The 21,823-nt window shown below is 36.6% G+C and overlaps 3 protein-coding genes across 3 annotated transcripts in view; 2 read left to right on the top strand and 1 right to left on the bottom strand.

The window, feature by feature from the left end:
• Positions 1 to 202, top strand: part of p2rx4b (purinergic receptor P2X, ligand-gated ion channel, 4b) — a 9,181-nt gene extending 8,979 nt beyond the window's left edge. The window contains exons 11-12 of the mRNA XM_030142797.1: positions 1 to 60; positions 170 to 202. The exon at positions 1 to 60 is cut by the window's left edge and continues 45 nt beyond it. Coding sequence (XP_029998657.1) covers positions 1 to 60; positions 170 to 202 — 93 coding nt within the window. The remainder of the gene's footprint in view (positions 61 to 169) is intronic.
• A 1,571-nt stretch (positions 203 to 1,773) lies between these two features.
• On the top strand, positions 1,774 to 8,018 carry gucd1 (guanylyl cyclase domain containing 1). The gene is made up of 6 exons (XM_030142798.1): positions 1,774 to 2,118; positions 2,210 to 2,294; positions 3,782 to 3,947; positions 4,045 to 4,136; positions 4,223 to 4,464; positions 7,396 to 8,018. Exons 1-6 carry the CDS (start codon positions 2,112 to 2,114, stop codon positions 7,485 to 7,487), a joined length of 684 nt encoding a protein of 227 aa, XP_029998658.1. The 5' UTR covers positions 1,774 to 2,111; the 3' UTR covers positions 7,488 to 8,018.
• On the bottom strand, positions 7,992 to 21,823 carry upb1 (ureidopropionase, beta). The gene is made up of 10 exons (XM_030142796.1): positions 21,620 to 21,823; positions 18,938 to 19,109; positions 16,643 to 16,730; positions 16,467 to 16,561; positions 16,224 to 16,382; positions 15,590 to 15,759; positions 13,202 to 13,283; positions 12,617 to 12,659; positions 10,423 to 10,577; positions 7,992 to 9,275 (listed from the first exon to the last, which is right to left on the bottom strand). The coding sequence occupies exons 1-10, from the start codon at positions 21,721 to 21,723 to the stop codon at positions 9,192 to 9,194; spliced, it is 1,152 nt and encodes a 383-aa protein (XP_029998656.1). The 5' UTR covers positions 21,724 to 21,823; the 3' UTR covers positions 7,992 to 9,191.

Below are 21,823 nucleotides of genomic sequence, written 5' to 3' on the forward strand. Positions count from 1 at the left end.
AAACATTATTACAGTCAACACAAAGTCACATATCTGAGTGAGGACACTGAAGCTGAATCTGTAAGTGCCTGATGCTTCATGTCTGACAGTTCTTACTCTTTAAAATTGAATTTAATGTCTGTCTTTACACTTCCCATCCGGCCTGTTTCTTCATATCTTTATTGAACAGATATCGATGGCTACCAGTTATGGAACACGGTGATGTGGTGTCTTCAACATGGAATATTCAAGTTTGTTGTTTGCATGTATACATGAATAAATTAGTAAGAACTGTAGGGTGAATAACGCTACAGAATGGTTTATTAAAATGTTATAAATGAACTTTCTGTACTGGATTAACAGATCGTATGCATTCAAACAGAAATATAATCATATACAGTACATATATTTATTAATATGTTTGGAGACTCAGCAGTGAATTTTGTGTTGTGGATTTGAGAGTTGGAGTGAGCAAACAACTGATCATATGGCAAAAATACAGTGGAAAATTACAACAACCTCATTAGATCCTCAGTGAAAACAATAAATCAAACCTATGAAAGTTCTATCATGTTCAGAAACAAGTGCAGCTTTGAATTATACATCTGCAAAATGTGGGTAACATCTGGTAAATATGAATGTAGTCAGGGGAATGAAGGATTAAACCTGTTATTTCTTTCTAGCAAATAAAAAATCCATTAATAAACCGTCTTCCATGTTATTGTTGTTTTGGGTTTTTTTTTTTAATAACAAAGACAAGACAATATAACTTAAAAGCCTCTTACCAACAATCAGTGGTATTTTGTGAGATGCTTATTTTGTGAGGACTTTGTCCCTAAAAATTATTCCATTTTATCAGTGACTAGTATGTCACTGATAATGGCAAGAATGTTGGTTCTGAATTTTGAGTGATTAATCTGGTTATTATTTCAAACATCTGTTCAGTTCATAAACAAAAACAAACATCAGAGACTTGTCTGTGAGGCGTTCAAGACATTTGTTGTATATATGAATGAACAAAGAATTTATTTATTTATTCCAAGATTCAAGATTTAAAGCATTTATTCTCATATGCACACTTAGGAAATTTTTATAAAACAGGAATATCATGTGAAAACATGTGGTTCCAGGCACAACAAACGTCGCCCCTCGCACATGTTGCAGCTTATTTTGGCATGGATCCAGCTGATGTCATCATGTCTATGCGTGTGCTGATGTCAGCATATCAGTTGCCTCTATATATGTGCAAGTCTGAAGTAAATTGAAACAAACTTGATGTTTTTCTAGACATCTGAAATTTCACCCATTATAAGTAAATGGGAGGGAAAAAAAGATTTTAAAAAAGGTATTAAAAATTTTAACTTGGACCCACTTTTCCCAAAATGTAATCACATCTGTTCTGGGTCACTGGCAATCTATAAACCAAATCTGGTATGAAATCAACCAATGGTTTTGCTGTTAGAGTGTTAACAAACAAACAAACAAACAAACAAACAAACAAACCGAACCAAAAACAATACCCCTCGCCTCCCCTTCGGGGGCAGGGTACGTATACACTGTGTAAATGTAAATGGTGTAATTCTGTCTGTACAAACTGAAGATTTAAGCAGGGAAGTACATTAATTAATTTATTGTATTATTTATAAGTATGTTTTCATCTATTGTTGTTGTTGACAAAAATCTTTTAAAAAAAATAAAATAAAAATACACTTAAAAATAAGAGTTACTCCTCCGCACCGCAGGGGGCAGCATCACTACTGTCGCTCTCTTGAAGCCTCTATTTATGCTAGCAGCAAACATTATTGAAGAGAAGCAGGAGGGTGTACGTGATGAGGCGTACAGCCTTTATGAAACTTGAAAAATACAGTTACTCACAACTGTAATTTCTTATTTAGTTAGTTATCTCGTCCGTGTAGCGCTAGCGGTGGTGTACGTCCAGAAGCTACCACTGCCGTACACACAGTGTTGGTTTTAACAGACTAGTAAACACTGCTAGCACAGCAGCTAAAGTTGTATCTGAGCTGATTCGGTCTAGTTAGAATCGATGAGGAAACACAATCCTGGTTTATTCCTGAAACAAGACTGACCAGCTTGTACTGAGTTAGCGAGGAGCTCAGAAAGAATACAACAGAATGACAGGTGAGTGACCTGAATCAGGTAAATACAGTGATCTATAATCTGAGTGTCATGTATTTGTGCTAGTGTGTTAATATCAGCTCGGTTTCCTCAGAGGATGTCGTCCTGCTGACCGTCCCCGTCATTCGGCAGCAGTATCACTGGGACTGTGGCTTAGCCTGCTCCAAGATGGTGCTCAAGTAAGTCATAAACTTTATCATCCCACATGTGTGCCCTGTGGTAGTCCTCTCTAAAACTGCAGTTACTAGTTTTAAATAGATATTCTGGTATGTACATGGTGTATATTGATTCATGCATAGTTTTTTTTGGATGCATGTTGAGTTCATCAATCAATCTATCAAATGTTGTTTACATAGCGTCAAATCTTAACAAAAGCTGTCTCGTGACACTTAACATATTGAGCTGGTTGAAACCAGACTCTTAAGTAGAGATGTGAATCTACCCTGGTCTTCATCTTCTTCTTCAGTTAAGATTCAACTATTGTCAGTATATTTTATCCTCAGTTTTGTGTATGGCTGCAAATGACTTCTTTTTCATTATTTGACAAAGGCAGTTGGGTAAATTTGAACTTTCTGTGCTTTCAAAAACAGTACAACTATTTATAAGATAAACATCAGCATTTTTTAAACTTAGTTATTAGGAGACCCATAACAGAAAATGTGTCTTCACAGTTCAGTTTGATAATGGTTTTTGCAACACAGAGCGTCATTCGCACAAAAAAGTCCACACCTCTAGTCCTGAGGTGAAGGTATGATGGTGATTTCTGTCATCTGAAATTAAAAAAAATCATGTACAAAATCTGAAAAAATCTGAAAAAGGTGAGATTAAATTAAAAATGGGCTATAAGGGTGTTTTTTTTAACTCAAGAACTCAATTGAAAAGTTTTTTTTTTTTTTTTTTAATAAAGCAACATGCCATATACAGTATGTGCAATATTAATAAAAAAAAAAACAATAAACAATAACAAAAATCAGCACTTGCAAGAGTTCTAATTTACATTTGTTGAAAAATACATTATTGCAATAGACTCATAAGCAGTGACTCGAAGAAATATGTTTACAGTTTATGACAAACTGGTTGTGTTTGCAGAGGAAAGTATGCAGAGAAAACACTATTTTCACAATTTTCACAAAGCAAAACCATAATTGGATTAATTCAGTATTGTGCAAATGGAATAATATATGAATATGAACCAGTCAAACTATTTCGTACTAAAAATCCCATAGTGTATAGACCATTTTGTTCTCGTACACCATACATTACAAATCAAAAGAAAACAATCAGTCAATCAATCAAATTTTATTTATACAGCACCAAATCATAACAAAAGTTATCTCATGACACTTTACATATCGAGTTGGTCGAAACCAGACTCTAAGCCAATTTAAAGAAACCCAACAGAATCCTCCAGGAGCAAACATATTTTATTCTAGTTATTATTTAGTTTCCTTGTTTTTGAAGGCTGACATGTAATTGTGCTGTACTTTTAGTCTCTTTAACTGTAACATTGCTGACACAGTGTGACTGAAACTCAATTTTCCATCCAGCCAACATCACAATAGTTGTTTGTTCATTTACATTTGTGAACACCCATCATTAACACGTAGTTTTAAGGCTGGGTGTGTTTTATGTGATATGGATTCACAGTTTCTGTCACACCTTACAGGTACCTGCATTCAGTCAGTGATGAGGAGTTTCAGAGAGCATGCTGGGATCTGAAGCTATCAGAGAGTGTGTGGACTATCGACCTGGCCTACCTCATGTGCCACATAGGAGTAAAACACTGCTTTTGCACACAGACTCTGGGTGTCGACAAGGGCTTTAGGAATCAGGTACATTTCTGAATCAAAATCTTTTAATGGGTACTGCTCCGTGGCTTGTTATCATAGTTTAGATCAGTCATTGTTGTGTTTTGGTTTCGATCTACAGGCCTTTTATAAGAAGCATTTTGACACAGAAGAAGACCGAGTGAATGAGCTCTTTCTTAAAGCCGAGAGCAAAGGTGTGGCAGTAAAGAAATGGTATGTGTTTTGCTATTAGTTATTCACTCAGACAATAACCAGATAAAACAAAGACCTATAATGCCTTTGTGCTTCTTTCTCCATAGTTCTGTGTCCATTCAGGAAATCCAGTCCCATCTGCAGCAGGGCCACGTTGCCATAGTGTTGGTGAATGCTGTCGTCTTGACATGTGAACTCTGTTCTTCGCCTGTCAAATACTGCTGCTTCCTGCCTGTCGGTCAGAAGTGTTTCTGCAGAAAACCAGAGTATCAGGGTCACTTTGTGGTGGTGTGCGGATTCAACAGAACCACCGACAGTATTTACTACAACAACCCTGCATATTCTGACCGTAAGTCGTTTTACTTGTCCACAACACAAGCACAACATGGAATTAGTTTGGGGGTTGGCCAAGCGGTAACAGTGGACAGCTTTAATACATTTTTGTTTGCCCTTTCATAACTATTTATGGTAGAAAGATGAATGATACCTCATTTTGCAAGGAATGATAAGCACTTTTAAATGTGTGATTGAAAATAATGTTTTAACCACTTTATAAAACCAACCTTAACGTGGAGTTCCAATTTTCATAAAACTGTAAAATCCTTACTGTTGGTCCTCTAGGGTGTTTATTATGCAAAACAGTAAACAGTTTGTATTTATCACTATATAAGGGCATGAAGTAGCAAGGGTTTTGCTAAGTGTTTGGGCAACGGATGGACATGGGAGAAAAATTACAATTTTTAATTGTTTATTCAGCATATTTATTAGTATATACATTGCATATATAATATCTACAAAGTCAAATACTTTAATAACCACATGGGCCAAAAGTGTAAAGTTTTTAAAGTGCTTTATAAATAAAGTTGGTATGGTATGGTAATAAATGAATTTAATACATTTTAACATACATTTATCTCAATTTATTAGATATTTTTAATCACTGTAAAAAGAGGAGCAAAAGGTTTTTAAATTGACCTTACAACTTATCATAAGTATAATACAGGTTCAATAGAAGAGAATCAAAGTTGTGCTTTGAATTACACTGATGGACAAAGAATGCAAACATAAATTTATGCTGAATATAACGCCATATTAGCATTTTTCTAAAAAAAAAAAAAAAAACTTGTGCTGGACACTAGATGTAATGTACTTTCAAAATATGTAAGTCTTCAAAAGGTGATTTTAAATTTATTTTTTGATCTAGATGTTAACCTTCCCTTAGCCAGCCCTGTTTATTTGTACAACACAGCAGGTGTCCAGTTTCCACAGGGTTGACAATTTCTATATTAGTGCAACCTGTAGAGCACATGGAAGCCACATGTGAAGGGGGTTTAGGTTATGTTCTCTAACATAAAATATTCTAGTCATTATTAAGCATCTACTTCAATCAAACTGAAAAAGTCAAACCCCACAGACCTTCAAGGCATGATTATGTGGAAAGACATCACTTGATTAGTGTTAATGCAAGACAACTGGACCTCTGAGAAAGAGGACAAATTATTTGTACATTTTGAGTGTAAACAACTTAATGATTTTGTTACATTTGTAAACTATTCCTCCTAGTTGACGTCATAAATTTTCATGGAAGAAAAAAAAAAATCAGCTTTTGTTAATTTGATTGGGTTTTGTAAACTCCCAAAGCTCAACTCCAAGTAATTCTTATGCGTGAATTTTTGAAGTTGAACTCATTTCACTGATGTCACATTGTGTTTATTCTAAGCTTCACCAATTATTTTTCCCTGGATTGGGTTGAAATGTGTCACAGACATCCACAAAACCCTAAGGATAGTAATGTACCATGTATGTAAATGGTTTTATATATATATATATATATATATATATATATATATATATATAAACACATGTTTGCTAAATTAATATCTACCAGTTCCCACTTTCTTGCAAGTGTTGACTTTGTGCAGTGCTAGAATAGCTCTATTCTAGGGCAGGGCAATACATCAAATGGATTCATTGAGTTATAATTACTAATAATTTGTTTTATTTGATGTGAAAAACACCTGAATCTAGACCAGTTCCTCAATAAATTTTCTAAATCTTTATTATGTGTTAAAATGAATATGATTCTTTAACTATTAACAGTGGTTTTTTAATTTATTTATAATTTGTTTACCCAATAATGCACTTTGACACCAGTCCATGTATTCTTTGTCACTAGTGTGGTTTGTTGGACATGTGAGAGATATAGAATAGATACAGCAAACTACATTCAAATCGTGATTTATTTTGAATTCAGACAGAATTTTATTATTATTCTTATTAATAATAATCTTGAAAAAAAAAAAATTTGCTGTATTGCCCAGCCTTACCTCTATCATATCTCGAATTTTTTTAGACTGATATGCAACTTCAAAGCTTCAAAAATATCTCTAAAGTTGTTAAAAAGATGGTTCATATTTTATTAAATGTATGAGGTTGTTGTCTTATAGTCAGTTTCTTACCCTCAGTAAATCTGTAAATGGACCCCATTTTAAAGAAACACACAGAAACAGTATTAGTCTATTTTCACACTGCAGGTCTTAATGCTCAGGTTTTGTTTGGTTGTTTACATTATAATTTAAATGTAGCAGCCATCAGACTCGTGTGAACAGTCTATGGCCGTGATGCATAGAAAAAGATGGGATGCCACACTTAGCACACCGAAGTAAATATGGATCATGCCGGATCCCACCAACAGCACAGCAGTGTGACGTCTGTCGCATTTCAGTAACATGAAGTCAGATGAAATGTGAAGTGACTGTTGAAACTGAAGTCGAAATGCAAAACATCAGACATGTATCTGATCTAGGACCACATATAAAAGTGCTTTGGCTCTGATTTGGAAAAACATCTAGTTTGTGCTGTTCAGACGGTCATAAATAATCAGATACGGGTCACATATGGGTAAAAAAGTCAGATTTGGGCCACTTTTGCCTGCACTATGAATGTAGACTCAAACTGGTTTTTTATCCCCTTCAGAAAAAGTCTTAACCTCCTAAGACCCAGCTCTGGGTTTTCTGTCCACATTTGTGGACAAGAGTTTCACAATTTTATACAAAAAAAAAAAAAAACTGTCCACCACAAAGGACATTCCACAAACATTTTAAAAACTGCATCTGAAAAAAACTGTTGCATCATCACCTTTCCAATATAGGCACTTATTTAATAAAAAACAAAAAAAGCTTGTACTTTGCTGAAATTTCCTGGGTCTCAGGAGGTTAAGCACCATTTCAATATTCACTGCAGATGTGTAAACTGATACAGCTGTTGTGTTGCTCCTCAGGCGTGTGCAGCACCAGTGTCGGAAACTTCGAGGAGGCTCGGCGGAGCTACGGGACAGATGAAGACATCCTGTTTGTTTTCAAAGAACACTGATGGATTTGGATTTCACTCACTTCAGTAACATTGTGCGGCTGCAGGTCCTCAGTTGTGGACTAGCGGCCCCTGCTGGTGTTGGCTGTCACAGCTCCCCCAGACCATCCTCGCCGGTGCTAAAACATCCCTCTGCATCTCGAAAACCCTTTAGCTGCAGATTCACCGCCTTATACAACCAATACCCGACATATGAAGGATTAACAGTTGACATTTTCAATCCAAATCCTTTAAAACTCTTTATTTTTCCTCTTTGAGATGAAAAGATTATGTGAATTTTATCATGTCTGTAAAATTTTAATGACTGCAGCTGTTTCAGACGAGTGAAACTACAATGGAAACAATGTAGGAGTCGTCCATGAAACAGGAGTTTCCTGAAATGAGGGTGCACATAATTCAGGGCTGATAATGAAAGAATTTAGCATCACGTTTGTTTCTGTACAGTGTTGAAGTCCTCACCTCCACTTGCCTTTTTTTAAATATCTCCTCCCAACTCACTTTTTTTTTATTCAGATGGTTCTATTAACAGGGATTAGAAGAAGTAGTGTGTTTTGAGAGTCTCAGGTAATTACTGCTCTTTAGTGTGATGTTAAATGACAAAACTAGCTAGTTCAATGCAATATTCCATAGTGTGTCTATGGAATGAAACTCTGCCCACGGAAGAACACAGACAGTGGATGAGAAATAAACCAAGTATTATTCACTTCACTGGAAAAACATCCCATGTTCATCAAGCTGAAGAGATGGACATGCTATACAGTTTTGTGGATCACGTGGCAGAACAAAGGTGTAATTTATTCAACTCAGTCATGTTCTCGGTTAAGAACAGTTAACTAATGAGGTTGGTCTTTTTTTTTTTTTCCCTTTTTTAATTTTGGTATTGTGTATACATTATTTGCACTATGCTTTTCATACCAGGCATAATTATCTGTTATTTAAATTTTAAAACTACATGTTTTCTTATGAACAAATAGCACATTTCAAAACACAGGACTTTATTTTTTATTAAACATAGAGCTGCATAAATGCATATAATAAATTTATTATATGTTGATATTAAAGGATTTGAACTGGTGTCACACCTTTGTCATTTTATCCGATACAAAAGCACAGACTATGAAAGTACTGTAAAGTGTTTATGTCGCTAACTTGATGCCTTCTACAGTAGCTATGTGGTTTTTATTTTCAGCTAAAAATGTAATGTTTTGTCCAGTATTCATCCTGTTTGAAATCAACAGTTAAACAGGCTCTATAAATTATTAAAAGGATTCTGACAACTTTCATTTTAAAACAATTTCCAGTTAATGAGCTTCATTTTTTATACTTTTTTTGCTTAACATCAACTTGTCATTTCCCTTTTGAATTAAAATAGATTTTACAGAAACTGCAGAGAATTCCTACACCAACATTAGGGTTGTTGGTTTAGTAAAGTTCTAAAGAGGACACCTGTGCATCTCTCAGTGTCTTTAAGATACAGTTTGGATATACAGGAAGACGAAACGAAAAAGTTTCAGGGGAAAAAAAAAAAGCTTCTATAAATCAAACAGCTATTTAAGTGTCACCTCCCTTTGCACTTTACATGTCTGTGCTTGTATTTCTTGTATTTTCTTGTTCAGTCTGAGGAGAGAATGACAACTTCATATGTTTATTTCAACCCTGTAAAAACAGCAAACCTAATAGTGGCTCAAGAATTGTCCTGTATACAATTTATTCTCTGACTATGTTGGGGATAAAGTCATGTCCGACGGCGTTGTAGAGATCGTCTGCGTACTTGGTGTACCTCCCAGTCATCTGCAAACACAGGTACAAAGCAATTAGATTCAACACGACCTCCAGTATGCAGTGATTTTCAGCATGAACATGTTTTACCAATGACCTTTAGTTCACAGTCTGGATTGCAAATGCAGAATATACATAAATACACAACATGACAAACCACTCCTGAAATCACATAAAAATTGTGAAATTTAATTAAGCTCATCGACGCACATATTCATTGACTTAAGTTACCCTTTATGGTACAAACTGGGATTTACTACAAAATGAAATGGTTTAAAATGGCATCATGTAAAAAGTCAAATATTGTTGCAACATGCAGAAGCCCTGTGTTTTCTTCAGTACTTGTAAAAGTACAGGGTTATTCAAAAAGAATGAGCAGATTTCATTACGCAATACTTTAATAAGGAAAGGCAATTGAAAACTCCAGCCAAGTCACAAGTATTCTACTCACAAGCAACTTTTATTTCTTGTCTTACAAATGTTCAATGTGGCCACCACCTGCAGCATGGACAATGTCAATGCGATAAGAGAATTCCTCCCAGACGCCTATCAGCATATCACGAGCCACTGAGTTGATCGCTTTTGTTATTCGATGTTTAAGGTCATCAAGGTTAATGGGTAGCGGTGGGACATAAACTCAATCTTTTACGTGTCCCCCACAAGAGGGGAAAAAAAAAATTGCACGGTGAGATCTGGGGATCTCACAGGCTAAGCACAAAGAGCAAGGTCTTGGGCCCCCTTCTGACCATTCCATCACTGGGAGAATTTTTTCATTTAAAAAAGCTCAAGCTTAGAAAACTCCTCTTTCAAATGGTCATTGACTCATTCCATGACGATGCTTGAGAACTGAAGCAACGTGTCATGAAATCCGTTCATTCTTTTTGAATAACCCTGTATTTATATATAAAACAACAATATGAGAATGCGGTCTGTTACTGTTAACCATCTTACAAGACACTAAAAATAACACCTGAAATACACCTTTTTAAAAGGTCATAGAACCCAAAATAACTAACCACTGAGGAGTCACAGAAAGACTATGTTTTGTATTTGTACGACATGCTCAGAGACAAAAAAATTTACAATTTTCGCTGTCTGTGTGATCTAATGAGTTATAGAAAAGGGAAATTCTAGCACAAATGAATGCATGACCATTTACCTTAAAGCTCCATTTGTCACTAATCTGTCGGTTCAGATTGAGGTCCATTTCCACCACCAGGAGTCCATCGCGGGTCCTGGATAGACCAGGGGTTCGGCTTCCATCAGGAGCAGCCACGTAACTGGATCCATAGAAGTGTCCGAAGTCATGATGGGCTGGGGGAGGGGGAGTAAACATCAGAACAGCTCATCAACTACTTCACTGGTTCAACAAATGACTAAAATAAACGTGACAGTACCGAGCACTGATGTGGTAAAGCTGACAAACAGTGGAAAGATGGGGAGTTTCTATTCATCAAAAGAAAATTTAACTAAGAGTTTTTCCATCAATAAATGTTTGATGATGTGGTACCTTTACCACAGGGAAAAGTCAGATCTCCAAAACAGTCTTGGATCCACCATCTTGTTTGTAATTTTCAGCCATTTTTAGCCATCATTTTGGTACCTGGTCTCATACCTCAACATACACCGTCTGACTCACACAAACCTTGAATATTTCCCAATAAATACCTTAAAATTCACTTGATGGATGTTTTAATGTTGTACAGAGTGAATGTTACCACCTTGGTTCAACACCACAGAACTCAGACTACTGATAGTGATTTTGATTGAGATTACTAATCAGAGTTCCATATTAATAATTAGTACACTTTATGAAACTCAATCAACTAATTGGCAGTCTTCTTTTATCCTTCTGATGGTTTTCTGACGTAGATTTAACCCTTTCATGCATAATGGTTACTACAGCGGACAACTATTCTACAGCTGTTCTCTTGTGTATTTTATATGTATATTATATTTTTATATTTTGTTGTTTTAGTTGGATATCAGCCAACACAGTGGACACTTATGCATCATCCCAAACACTGCAATTCATACCATTACTATAACTTTGCTGTTCTTGATAAACCTGATCTGCAATGATATGTTTGAGTTTAAACAACAGTTAATTGTTAGACTGTAAGAAACAGTTTTGGGGTTATTTTTAGACAAAAAGGTTTTGGGTTTTTTTTGTACATTATCTCCATTAAGTGAGTAATAACTAGTATTAGAATATGTTAAAATGTGAGAAAATATTAGATTAGCAGCATTTAACATGTTTTTATTTCATTGTTTTCATATTATTTTCTGATACTGGGTTTTAAATATATGTTTCTGTGCTTCAAGAATATAATGCATGGTGTGGCTGAGTGGCCATTTTTGTAAATCCATGAAAAAAAAACCAACTCAATTGTATTGTTTTTTTTTTTTTCATGCCTAAGGAGGAATAAAAACACTCAAAAAAAAAAAACAACTCAACTTCAGTTCTCATCATTAATGCATGAAAGGGTTAATGTAAACTGTTTCCTTTTACTAATGTCATTACTAAATTAGCATCTAATCCACACAGTAGCATTTAGGATGTCCTTAAAAATAAACTCAAATTTATTTAGTTACACTTACAAAAAGTTAAAGTATTGTACAGTAGATACTTAAGTTATTGTATTTTGTTGGAATTGAGGGCTGGTATCCTGCATGTTCTATTTATTTCCCTCTTCCATCACACCTGGAAGCCATTACATCGTTATCAGGCTTCTGCAGAGCGTAATGATGAGCTGATCATTAATTGATCCAGGTGTGCTGGAAGAGGGAACTATCTAAAACATGCGGGATAGGGGCCCTCGAGGACTGGAGTTACCTACCCTTGCACTATAGGAATAGACAATCATCCATTACTGTTTTGTTTTGGGGTTTTTAAGTGTTTTTCTGCTGTTTTCTATTTTCTTTGATTCTGAACATGTTGAGTTCAACAGGAAAGAAACCACCACCCAACAGATTCAAGGATGGAAGTAATACATGTAAATCCAAATAAGTACTAAAGATTATTTACTGTCGCTGTTTCACAATCCACTTTGCTATGTCACTACTTCATACACACTACTACAGATTATCAAATATAAGACTACTTTTTCGTGGCTTTTTCAAATGGAATGAATAAGTTTAAACATATGCAATGTTGGCTATATTTTACCATCCATACTGAGTCAAGAAATTAATTAAAATTGTGTACCCTCAACAGATGACAGCTGCCATATATCAAAATGACCAAATTATCATCCGTTTGTATTTTTTGCAGTGTTTACTGTACACTGTGTAAAGAGTAAAATTATATATAAAATAATCTGGTCAAACTGACTCAGAGATAAATGACCCACCTTTTTTCCCGTCACCAGATGTAAATTCACTTTTGAAATGTTCCTGCATGAAACACAAATGATCACATTAGATGATGCATAAAATTCACTGCCACAACACCAAACATAAAAGTCTGATAACTGGAGTAATTAGATAATTGTAATAATCAGACCTGACACTTAAGAAATGTGAAAATCAATAAACCCTGGTTTAGATACTCCAGTCCATTATTGGATTACTTTCGGAGTTGGTATGTACTGTACATAGTGACGTTAGACTTAAACTTCCCGTTATTGTCTTCTGCTCACGTTTGACTATGCAACTTCTGTTTTGTACAATTTCAATTGTTTTTACACATGCAGATGTAAAAGAATGAAATAAATCAGATTAACCTGTATACATGTGTGAAGACATCAGAGTATTGGGGAGAAATCTAGGTGTGTTAATCCGATTTCTCATAATCAGATTACTGCCGTTATCAGATAAAGCCTATCAGATTATCCTGTTTACATGATCACTGGGATAATCTAATAACTCCAGAATCGGATAATGATGGGAGTACTGGTGTGCATGTAAATGGGCTCACTGTCTGCAGATCCACTCACCGTCCCAACACGATTGATTGCACAAGTGAAGCAGTGGTTTGCTATCGCTGCGTTCCTGGCCTCTATGGGCCACATGGGCTCACTGGAGGAAAGAATAACAACGTCAGACAGAATACAACAAATATAGATGCATTTTAAAGCACCAAGAATTAAAGGAAAGGAGTTAATAAAAAGTTGACCTAATTAAAGACATGCGAAATGCAGAGGATCAGCTGTTGAAGTAGTGAGATGAAAATACCAAACGTAATATGTAACAAAATAATCATGAAGACAAAAATTACATAAAAGACAGTAGTGATGTAAATGATGTATAAACAAAATCAAACAAGTGTAATTTTTTTTAACACTTATCTATTGAGTCTAGACCTGAAAAAGTTTAGGAACCACAGCTCTAGAAGAAATGAAGTGATGTAGGAGCTGGTATGCGTTTTAGAAAATAACTTCTATGAAAACAGTTTCCATATAATTGTTCATTTTGTAGTTACTGCTTTTTTCTCATCATCCCCACTACAGAAAAGAAACTTCAGACCAAAACTTTAGTGGGTGATTGTCACTAAAATGTCATTAGTACATGTAACATTCATGATCCTCATATTTTGTCCTTGAATAACTAGTTGTTTAGGATTGGTTGTGCTGGTGAAAATGTCATTTGGTTTAGAAAAGTTACCATAAATCTGTTTCATCTGAGAAGCAGTGGATTTTTCAGTTTCTTATCCATTTAAATGTTATGGTCACACAAGTTTGGAAAATGTGTTGAAGAGAAGGCAGTGTTTATTAGTGAAGTTTGGATTCACTTCTATAAACAGGGTTCCTTCAAGTTAAATTTAAGACTATTTAAGACCTTTTTAAGACTACTTAGAACAGAATTTAATGGCCATTTCACGACCATACAAAGACTAAAAGCTGCACGTGTTGGTCTGAATGATCATTTCTCCCTGGGGGCTGCAAAGTTAGTGATAATTGGTTCCTAATTTCAATATAAATTGTCGGGTTGGAACTGGTGGAACTCAGACTAACATTTTCTTTGCCGCTTGGACATTTCCCAGGCACATTTAAAGCTATACCGTATGATGTGGCATTTTTACACTTTTCTTTTGTCATCTTAAAATCCTCCTAATAAGCGTGTGTCAAACTAAAATGTAAAAGAAATCCACCAGGTATTGAAACTCAAAAATGTTTAATTCTCATATATTACTCATATTTCTGATAAAATTCTGACTAAACATTTTATTCGGTCCGAATGAAATAATTGGCCGAACCTGGCTGAGCTTCCTGTCAATCATCCATTACGGCTGTTCAGCATCCAATCCATTACCGCCGTCCCCATTTCCGATATGGGTACCTCTGAATCTGATGCTTCACTCACACTGCTCCTCCTGTCACTGACCACTGTCTCCTGTCTAAGGATGTGAATGGATAGAACTCAAATGCACATGTGGAAGGGAAAAAACGGATTTATTAACAGAAACAACAACTAAGGGGAACAAACAGGAGTCCGGTGAATGAAGGATGGAGATAAAAGTCCGGAAGTCTGGTGTACTGGACTAAACAGACAGGTCTGCACAAAGGTCAGCTTTTATGACTCTGGGACTCATACACGTAACTGTACTTGGTGTCACACAATGTAGGATGATAAATGTATGGAATATGAAACCTCAAATGTCCACGGAAAATTTGCGCAGTCCTCGTGCTCACAGTGCGTGCGCCCATCGCCTGGGCACCTCATCTCCCAGCTGATGAGGTGAAGTGAAGACACTGACCCAGCGCTGCACAGACCAGACCCTTCAATACAGGGTCTGCTGATGAAACCGTAGCCGCAGCAGGTGGATGATGTATCTGATTACTGAGGGAGGGGTCCACGGGCACGCTGAAGTGGACCGGACCTCCGCCTCCACCTCCGCTTCCACGGCACGCATCAGGTGAGAGGAGGAGAGCATCAGAGCTCAGGCGGGTTGTTCATGTTAAATATTTTACTAAGTGCTGTGAGAAATGCCACATCGGTAGGTATAGCTTTAAACAACATGGTGAACAAGTTTGTGGCAAAATAACTTAAGACCTACCATATCAAATTAATACTTTTAAAGACTTTTTTAAAAAGGTAGTAAATGCAGATGTGTAAATTCAAGACTTTAACACCCCACGGGAACCCTGTATAAAGCTGAGTTACAATAACAGAATTCTTTAAAAAGAATGTTTTTCAGTCTTAGTTGTTTGTAACTGAACTGGGATAACCCTGCTCTGCATAACATGTTTTTTATTGGTATTGTTTATTGTGTGTAAATTCCTGTATTTGTCTTTTTACATGATATTTCCTTGACATCCTCTTCTTTCCAACTTGAATTCGCAAACACATCAGTGAGATGAATGGGACAGAAAAGTCCCCTTTACCTGAGAGCTCCGACAGTCGCAGATGGGTTGAAGATGATCTCGGCTCCGTTCATACTGTACATGAACCAGTTGAGAGGGTGATGACGCCCGTAACAGATATTCACAGCGATCTTCCCAAACTGTGTCTGAAACACTGTGTGGCCAGTGTCTCCCTCCATATAATAAGTTGACTGTTAATAAGAACATAATCAAATGAAATTAGAAGTTTAACAAATATTACAGAAGAGGGCCGACATCACTGAATGTATGTGGCCACTAGAGGGAGTAGTGAGTACCATGTCTGGTTTTTTGTTTAGTTTGTACAGGTTCAGGGTTCAGTCACTCCTGGATTGTTATATTAACTTAGTTTAATTTTTATGATCACTTTGTCCCATTGTCCACAAGTTTGGAAAATCTTTGTTACTCATTTTGTGACTTTTGCTCATGAAATCTTTAGTTGTCATTATTGTTTTGTATCCCAGACCCCTGTTAGAAAAGAAACACCTGAATTCAGCGTGTCCCAATACTTTTGTCCATATAGTGTACGAGTTTGATAGCAGTTATGCTATGAGGCTGACATCACGTGTCTTTGTAAATTTAATGTGATCTGTCTGATATATTATTTTTGTTTCTTTGGACCAGTGCAGCTACACACCTCATTAAAGTCTCCCACTCTGGGAATATGGTTCTTCCTGCTTATTCCCAGCACATTTCCTGAGTTGGAGATGACCACAGCTGTGTTCCACATTGTGCTGTGAAGCTCCTCCCGCTCCAGAATTGGAGAAATTACAACCATGTTATATTTTCTGGCCAGCTAATGATAGAAGAACAGAAACATTAGGCCTTGAGTTCTACACCGAGGCATGTTTTAGTCCATAGTGGACCGCTGTCATCTCACCTCCTGGCAGAAGCGAGTGGTGTGTCCGTCCTGTGCCGACTCTGCGAACTGTGTCCACGGGTCTTTTTCTCGGGTGCAGAAGGCAAAGGGCATGGCTGTGGAGAGAAAACACAGCTCAGTCTCTTTAACTGAACAGTCTGTGACTGACAGGTGTGATAAATGATAGTAACACTCACTCCAGGTCTCCTGAAAGCAGACGATGTTTACGCCACACATCGCAGCGACCTCCACCATTTCACCAATACGGCTGTGCATGGCGTTGATCTGTGGAGAAACACAAGAGGATTTCCTCAAGTTTGACCAGATTCAGCCAGTCTCAACTAGTAGGTAACATCATTTAATAAAGTGTCTACAATGGCTAAATTTTAAGATCTTGCTTTGAAAGCTGACCATTACAGAGAAAACTCCACTTCATATCTCATTGATGAATAAAAAATATCGGTAAGACCAAATCAGTTCTCAGGGAATAGAAGAATTCCACTGAATGCATGTCCACTGTTCATGCTGATGTCACCAGAGATGGCCTTAAAGGTGCTGAAGACTTTCGTGAGAAATTTTTCATCAAATCTGCAAAACCTCAGTCGTAGCCTAAGTATCACGAATCTGCAAGTCTGTCTGTGATTAGTCACCTGAATGTCTTGCATTACGGTGAACAATTTTGAAGTGCCATCCACCATAAACAAACACCATGTGTTTATGTTCAGAACCTGGAGGTAACTTGGGCATCTTCTGGATTTTTTTGTTGTGTTATGGAAAAAATAATACTCTACTCATTCATCCTCAAAATAATAAAAAGGTCATTTCAGGCGATCAGTGTCATTTCAGTATAAATTTAATTGGAGCTCCAAGGTACAATCGAACAGAGGCAAGCTGTCTGCATGAGTGTACAAGAAATTACAGTTGGTCATTGTCTCTTATGTGAAACTAATGAAAAGGGTTGGCCTGGCATGTGTAGGACTACAGGAAGAGATAAAGTTGTCTGTGAGAAAGCACCTCTCCTCCACGCAAATGTCCACGTGTCCTTGAGCATTCAACAAAACACAAAGTACAACAAACCCAAGCTCTAACAGGACAAAAACCCCAGTCTCATATAATACTGAGTTCAACCAATCTTATATGCAATATCGAATATATGTAAACTTGCCATTACAGTAGCGACATGCATTGTGGGAAACGGAGGCTCACGCAGCCACTGAGCCTCCGTTTCCCACAATGCATGTCGCAACAAAAAAATTCCAAAGATTCCCAAGTTACTTCCGCGTTCTGAAAGTAAACACAGGGTGTTTGTTTATGGTGGATGGCACTTCGAAATTGTTCACCATAATGCAAGAGATTCAGGTGAGTAATCACAGACAGACTTACAGATTTGTGATACTTAGGCTATGACTGAGGTTTTGCAGATTTGATGAAAAATTGCTCACGAAAGTTTCCAGCACCTTTAAACGTAGGTGGGTGTGTTTAAGATAAATGGACTGGAGGGACTCTGTGGACCTGGTGTCACACATGCTGTGCGACTTCTTGCATAAAATTGGTCCTGTAAATGTTCCAACACTGATACAGGGTTGTAACAGGGGCCCTTCCTGGACTGGACTGGACTGATCTGGCAATTCTGGATTTTTTACAATGAAGCTCATGCATTACAGCTCTCTAGGATGCACCGTCTTCAGTCATGCCAAGTGTATGATGATGTTCCTCACATGTTAGGGGTGCACTACCTTACGCTGTCTTACACTGTACACTTGGGGTTAGTTTTATGTATAAAACATATGGAAAAGTGAGAACTGTGAACAGCAGCATGCCTGTAGAAGTGTGAAATCCACTGGGTTGAGTAATCCCACTACTGTGTCTAGACCTAATAAATACATTTAAAAGTAATACTGAAGACATAAATGTTCAGGCATATCAGTTTTCTTTAACTATGGTGATGCATTTTCTTTGACTCAGTATATCTGTGTTCACATGAATAAAAATGTGAATATATTACCATGCGGTGTTGAAAACACATCAGGTGGTGGAAAAGGTTTTTTTTTTTTAAAGGAATAAATGAAAAAGTATATTTTATTACATTTTATATTTCTCACTTACTAGAGAGACAACTACTGCCAGCAAAGAATTCCTTGTTTACGCATTTTGGTGAATAAAGCTGATTCTGATCCAAATGATGTGGTGAAAAAATAAGACCCCGAATATATTTTTACATCTGTTTTTTCTCCCATTTATGTCATAATGTATTTTTCATATTTTCTTTTGTAAAGGTGATCCTCAGATGTGTTAACAGTGTGGAATGGGCTTTGGGAACCCTTCATCTAATGTCTGGTATCTGCTATAAATCAGTCACTAGATGTGTCCATGTTCTGATCCTTCAATCACTGTGTTTTCAGTTTGTGTTTTTAAGATCTGTTAGTCTGTTTATACTTAACCATTGTTTGACTGCAGTATTTGTGCCATGTCTGGTTTCTTTTTTTCCTGACCTGGTCCATGATGGGGGCATCCGTTGGCAAGACTATGCGGTTTTGAATCAGTCCCACCCGGGTTCTCCTGGGTGGCCTCAGCTGTTCCTCAGCGGCTTCAAACCTGTAGCCTTTCAGCTCAAAGTCACGTTTGGAGGCAGCTTCTTGAGCACACGATGGGAGGTCCAACGGCCTATAATGAAAAAACAGGGTTCAGCCTCAAACAACCAGACCAGAATTTAATGCCTCAGACAGTAATACTAGTGTTCAAGTACGGTGTGATATCAGGTAAAGGTCAAAGGTATTAAAATTCATCAGCTCTTAGAGGAGCCATGTCTAGTATTTCTACTTTCAAATATTAAAAAGGACCTAAAATTATTATTAGTGTTTAGAATAAAGATCTGTGAAGTTTCGCAAAAGACAATAATCTATTGGAGAGCAGATTTTTGTGGAGGAAAACATCTTTCCAGAAAATAATCTTGAATTAGATTTATGCATTTTTCACAACTTTCAGAAAGCAAAACCTTGATTAATCTAATCATTTCATCACTGCTGCTGAAAATAAATATAACAAGTGAAAAAGTAAGCAGTGCCTACTAATAAAAAGATTCAAACTAAACTTTTTCCACTAGAACAGGGGTCACCAACCCTGGTCCAACAGAGCTACTATCCTGCATGTTTTAGATGTGTCCCTCTTCCAACACACCTGACTGTCATTATCAGGCTTCTGCAGAGCTTGATGATAGGCTTATCATCTGAATCAGGTGTGTTGGAAGAGGGATACGTCTAAAACATGCAGGATAGTAGAGGACCCCTGACCTAGGAAGACTTTCACTCACTTCAAAAAATTAATTTAATCTAGTTTGGAATAAGATTGTAACACAAGAACATGTAAATAAATAACTAAAAATACTAAGTGCAACGCTGTGAATATTTGCCAGATGCACTGTATGTATGGTAGAAATTCTACCATACATACAGTGCATCTGGCAAATATTAACAGAATAAATAAATAAATTCATAGAATAAACTGAAAAGTACTAATAATTCATATCTAACTGACTTTTTATTAAAACTTGTGCCTTTTCTGCATCACGGTAGAAATATATTATTAATCTGACAGAAAACACAATACTGTATTTAAATGGAGTTCATAAAACATGATTAGTTGACTCCAATTTCTATTGGATTTATTTCACTTCTGCTGCTGGAAATAAAAAGTAATATTGATATAATTCAATACCCTGCCCAGCATTTTATGGTATTGTATTGGTGTGCATTGAGTCTGTACTGCAGGACATGTTTAGTAGATAAATATCAATGTTCAATGTGCAGATGTTTTTTTTGTTTGTTTGTTTGTTTTTCCAAAATTATATTTATTGTCATTTTTGCTTTATATACACACACACACTCACTCACTCACAAAATGACAATAAACAAAACAAAGAACATATCAACAGAACAACCAAACAAAAACAAAAAAAACAAAAATTGGCCCATAAAAATTATGTTTTCATTTCAAAATACAAATGCCCTTTTAACAATTGTCGAAGCTTCCAGTCCCATATAGGTAAGAAGAAGTTCCCAAGTCTTTAGAAAGACATCATCCTTATGATGTAATAAAAAGTGAGATAGTAAAGGGAAACAAAACTAAAAACTGTCTTATGCCATTGTGTCCGGATGGGAATCTGATCTGAGATCCAGTTTACAAGCAAACATTTTCTGGCTCAAAAAGTAAGCATTCGATATAGTTTTTTGTGATATTTGTTTGCAACAACAGGGTCAGTTAACCCAAGCAAAAGAAACAGAGGATTACAGTTCACTTTTGCATAAAATATTTTTTCCATTTCCTGACCAATCATCTGCCAAAAATATTGCACTTTTAAACAAGACCAAAAGCAGTGTGTGAGGGTACCAGTCTCAACTTTACACTTTAAGCATAGTGGGGAGGAATCCGGCTTCAATTTGTGGCGTAAATGAGGAGAAATGTGCGCCCTGTGAAGAATCATTAGCTGAGTTGTTTTTACTCTATTACAAACACATAACGTTTTAACATTAGCCCAAACATTTTCCCAGTCATCCTCAGAAATAACACAGTTCAGATCCTTCTCCCACATTTCCTTCAAGTGCGAAGTATTAACTGTAGAGTATGCTTTACTGATGTTGTAGAATATTCTAATAGAGCTAACTGATTTGTTTAAGACAATTTGTCTCTCTGTGTCTGAAATACCCTGAAGAATCAAGTCTGAGGTATTCCTCCTATAATGAAGTCCCTCACCTGAACATACTGGTAAAAATCCCTCCTTGGAATAATGTGCAGATGTTTGAGATGTTTGTACTTATGAGGTAGAATAAAGCAAAAAGGACTAATACTCCATATATGACAAAACTACATGTTGCTGTAAGATGTTTTAGTGTATATTTACCTATAGATGCAAAAAAAAAAAAAAAAAAAAAACAGAAAAGTTTGGACCCAATGGTATTATTGGATGTGACTGATGCAGAATGTGCAGCTCTGAGGTCTGCTTCTGCATGTGTAACATATTAAAACATAAACTTTGACATTAAACAGGTTAAAGGTTACATGTGGTGAACTGCAACACAAACTAAAAGTGACCAAAGTCCAATGACTAGAATAATAATTGACTCAGGACAGAAGAACCCTGAGGACAATCACACTGTAAAACACGCACACACACTCACATGGTTTCTCTTCCGTATAAAATGCGTTTGACCTCCTTCAGCTCCTCCTCTGGAATGTGCGTCTCCAGAGTTTTCTCCAAGGACTCAAACTCACATGTGGACATTTCTGCGGATTCCTGAGGTTTGCGTCTTCACTGCAGCGGCAGAGTTCAGTGCGTCGGTCAGCGGAGGATGCGTGCGCTTTATCTGTGCGCATGTGACGTA

The sequence above is a fragment of the Sphaeramia orbicularis genome, chromosome 9 (genome assembly GCF_902148855.1).
Source record: "Sphaeramia orbicularis chromosome 9, fSphaOr1.1, whole genome shotgun sequence".
Lineage (NCBI taxonomy): Eukaryota > Metazoa > Chordata > Actinopteri > Kurtiformes > Apogonidae > Sphaeramia > Sphaeramia orbicularis.

Coding starts and splice junctions, on each gene's coding strand:
- gucd1 (XM_030142798.1), top strand. Junction 3,948..4,044: donor ACAAGGGCTTTAGGAATCAG/GTACATTTCTGA, acceptor TTCGATCTACAG/GCCTTTTATAAGAAGCATTT. Junction 4,465..7,395: donor CAACCCTGCATATTCTGACC/GTAAGTCGTTTT, acceptor GTTGCTCCTCAG/GCGTGTGCAGCACCAGTGTC.
- upb1 (XM_030142796.1), bottom strand. CDS start 21,723: ATGTCCACATGTGAGTTTGAGTCCTTGGAGAAAACTCTGGAGACGCAC. Junction 10,578..12,616: donor ATCTGGTGACGGGAAAAAAG/GTGGGTCATTTA, acceptor CCCCTCCCCCAG/CCCATCATGACTTCGGACAC. Junction 9,276..10,422: donor GTGACAAATGGAGCTTTAAG/GTAAATGGTCAT, acceptor CTGTGTTTGCAG/ATGACTGGGAGGTACACCAA.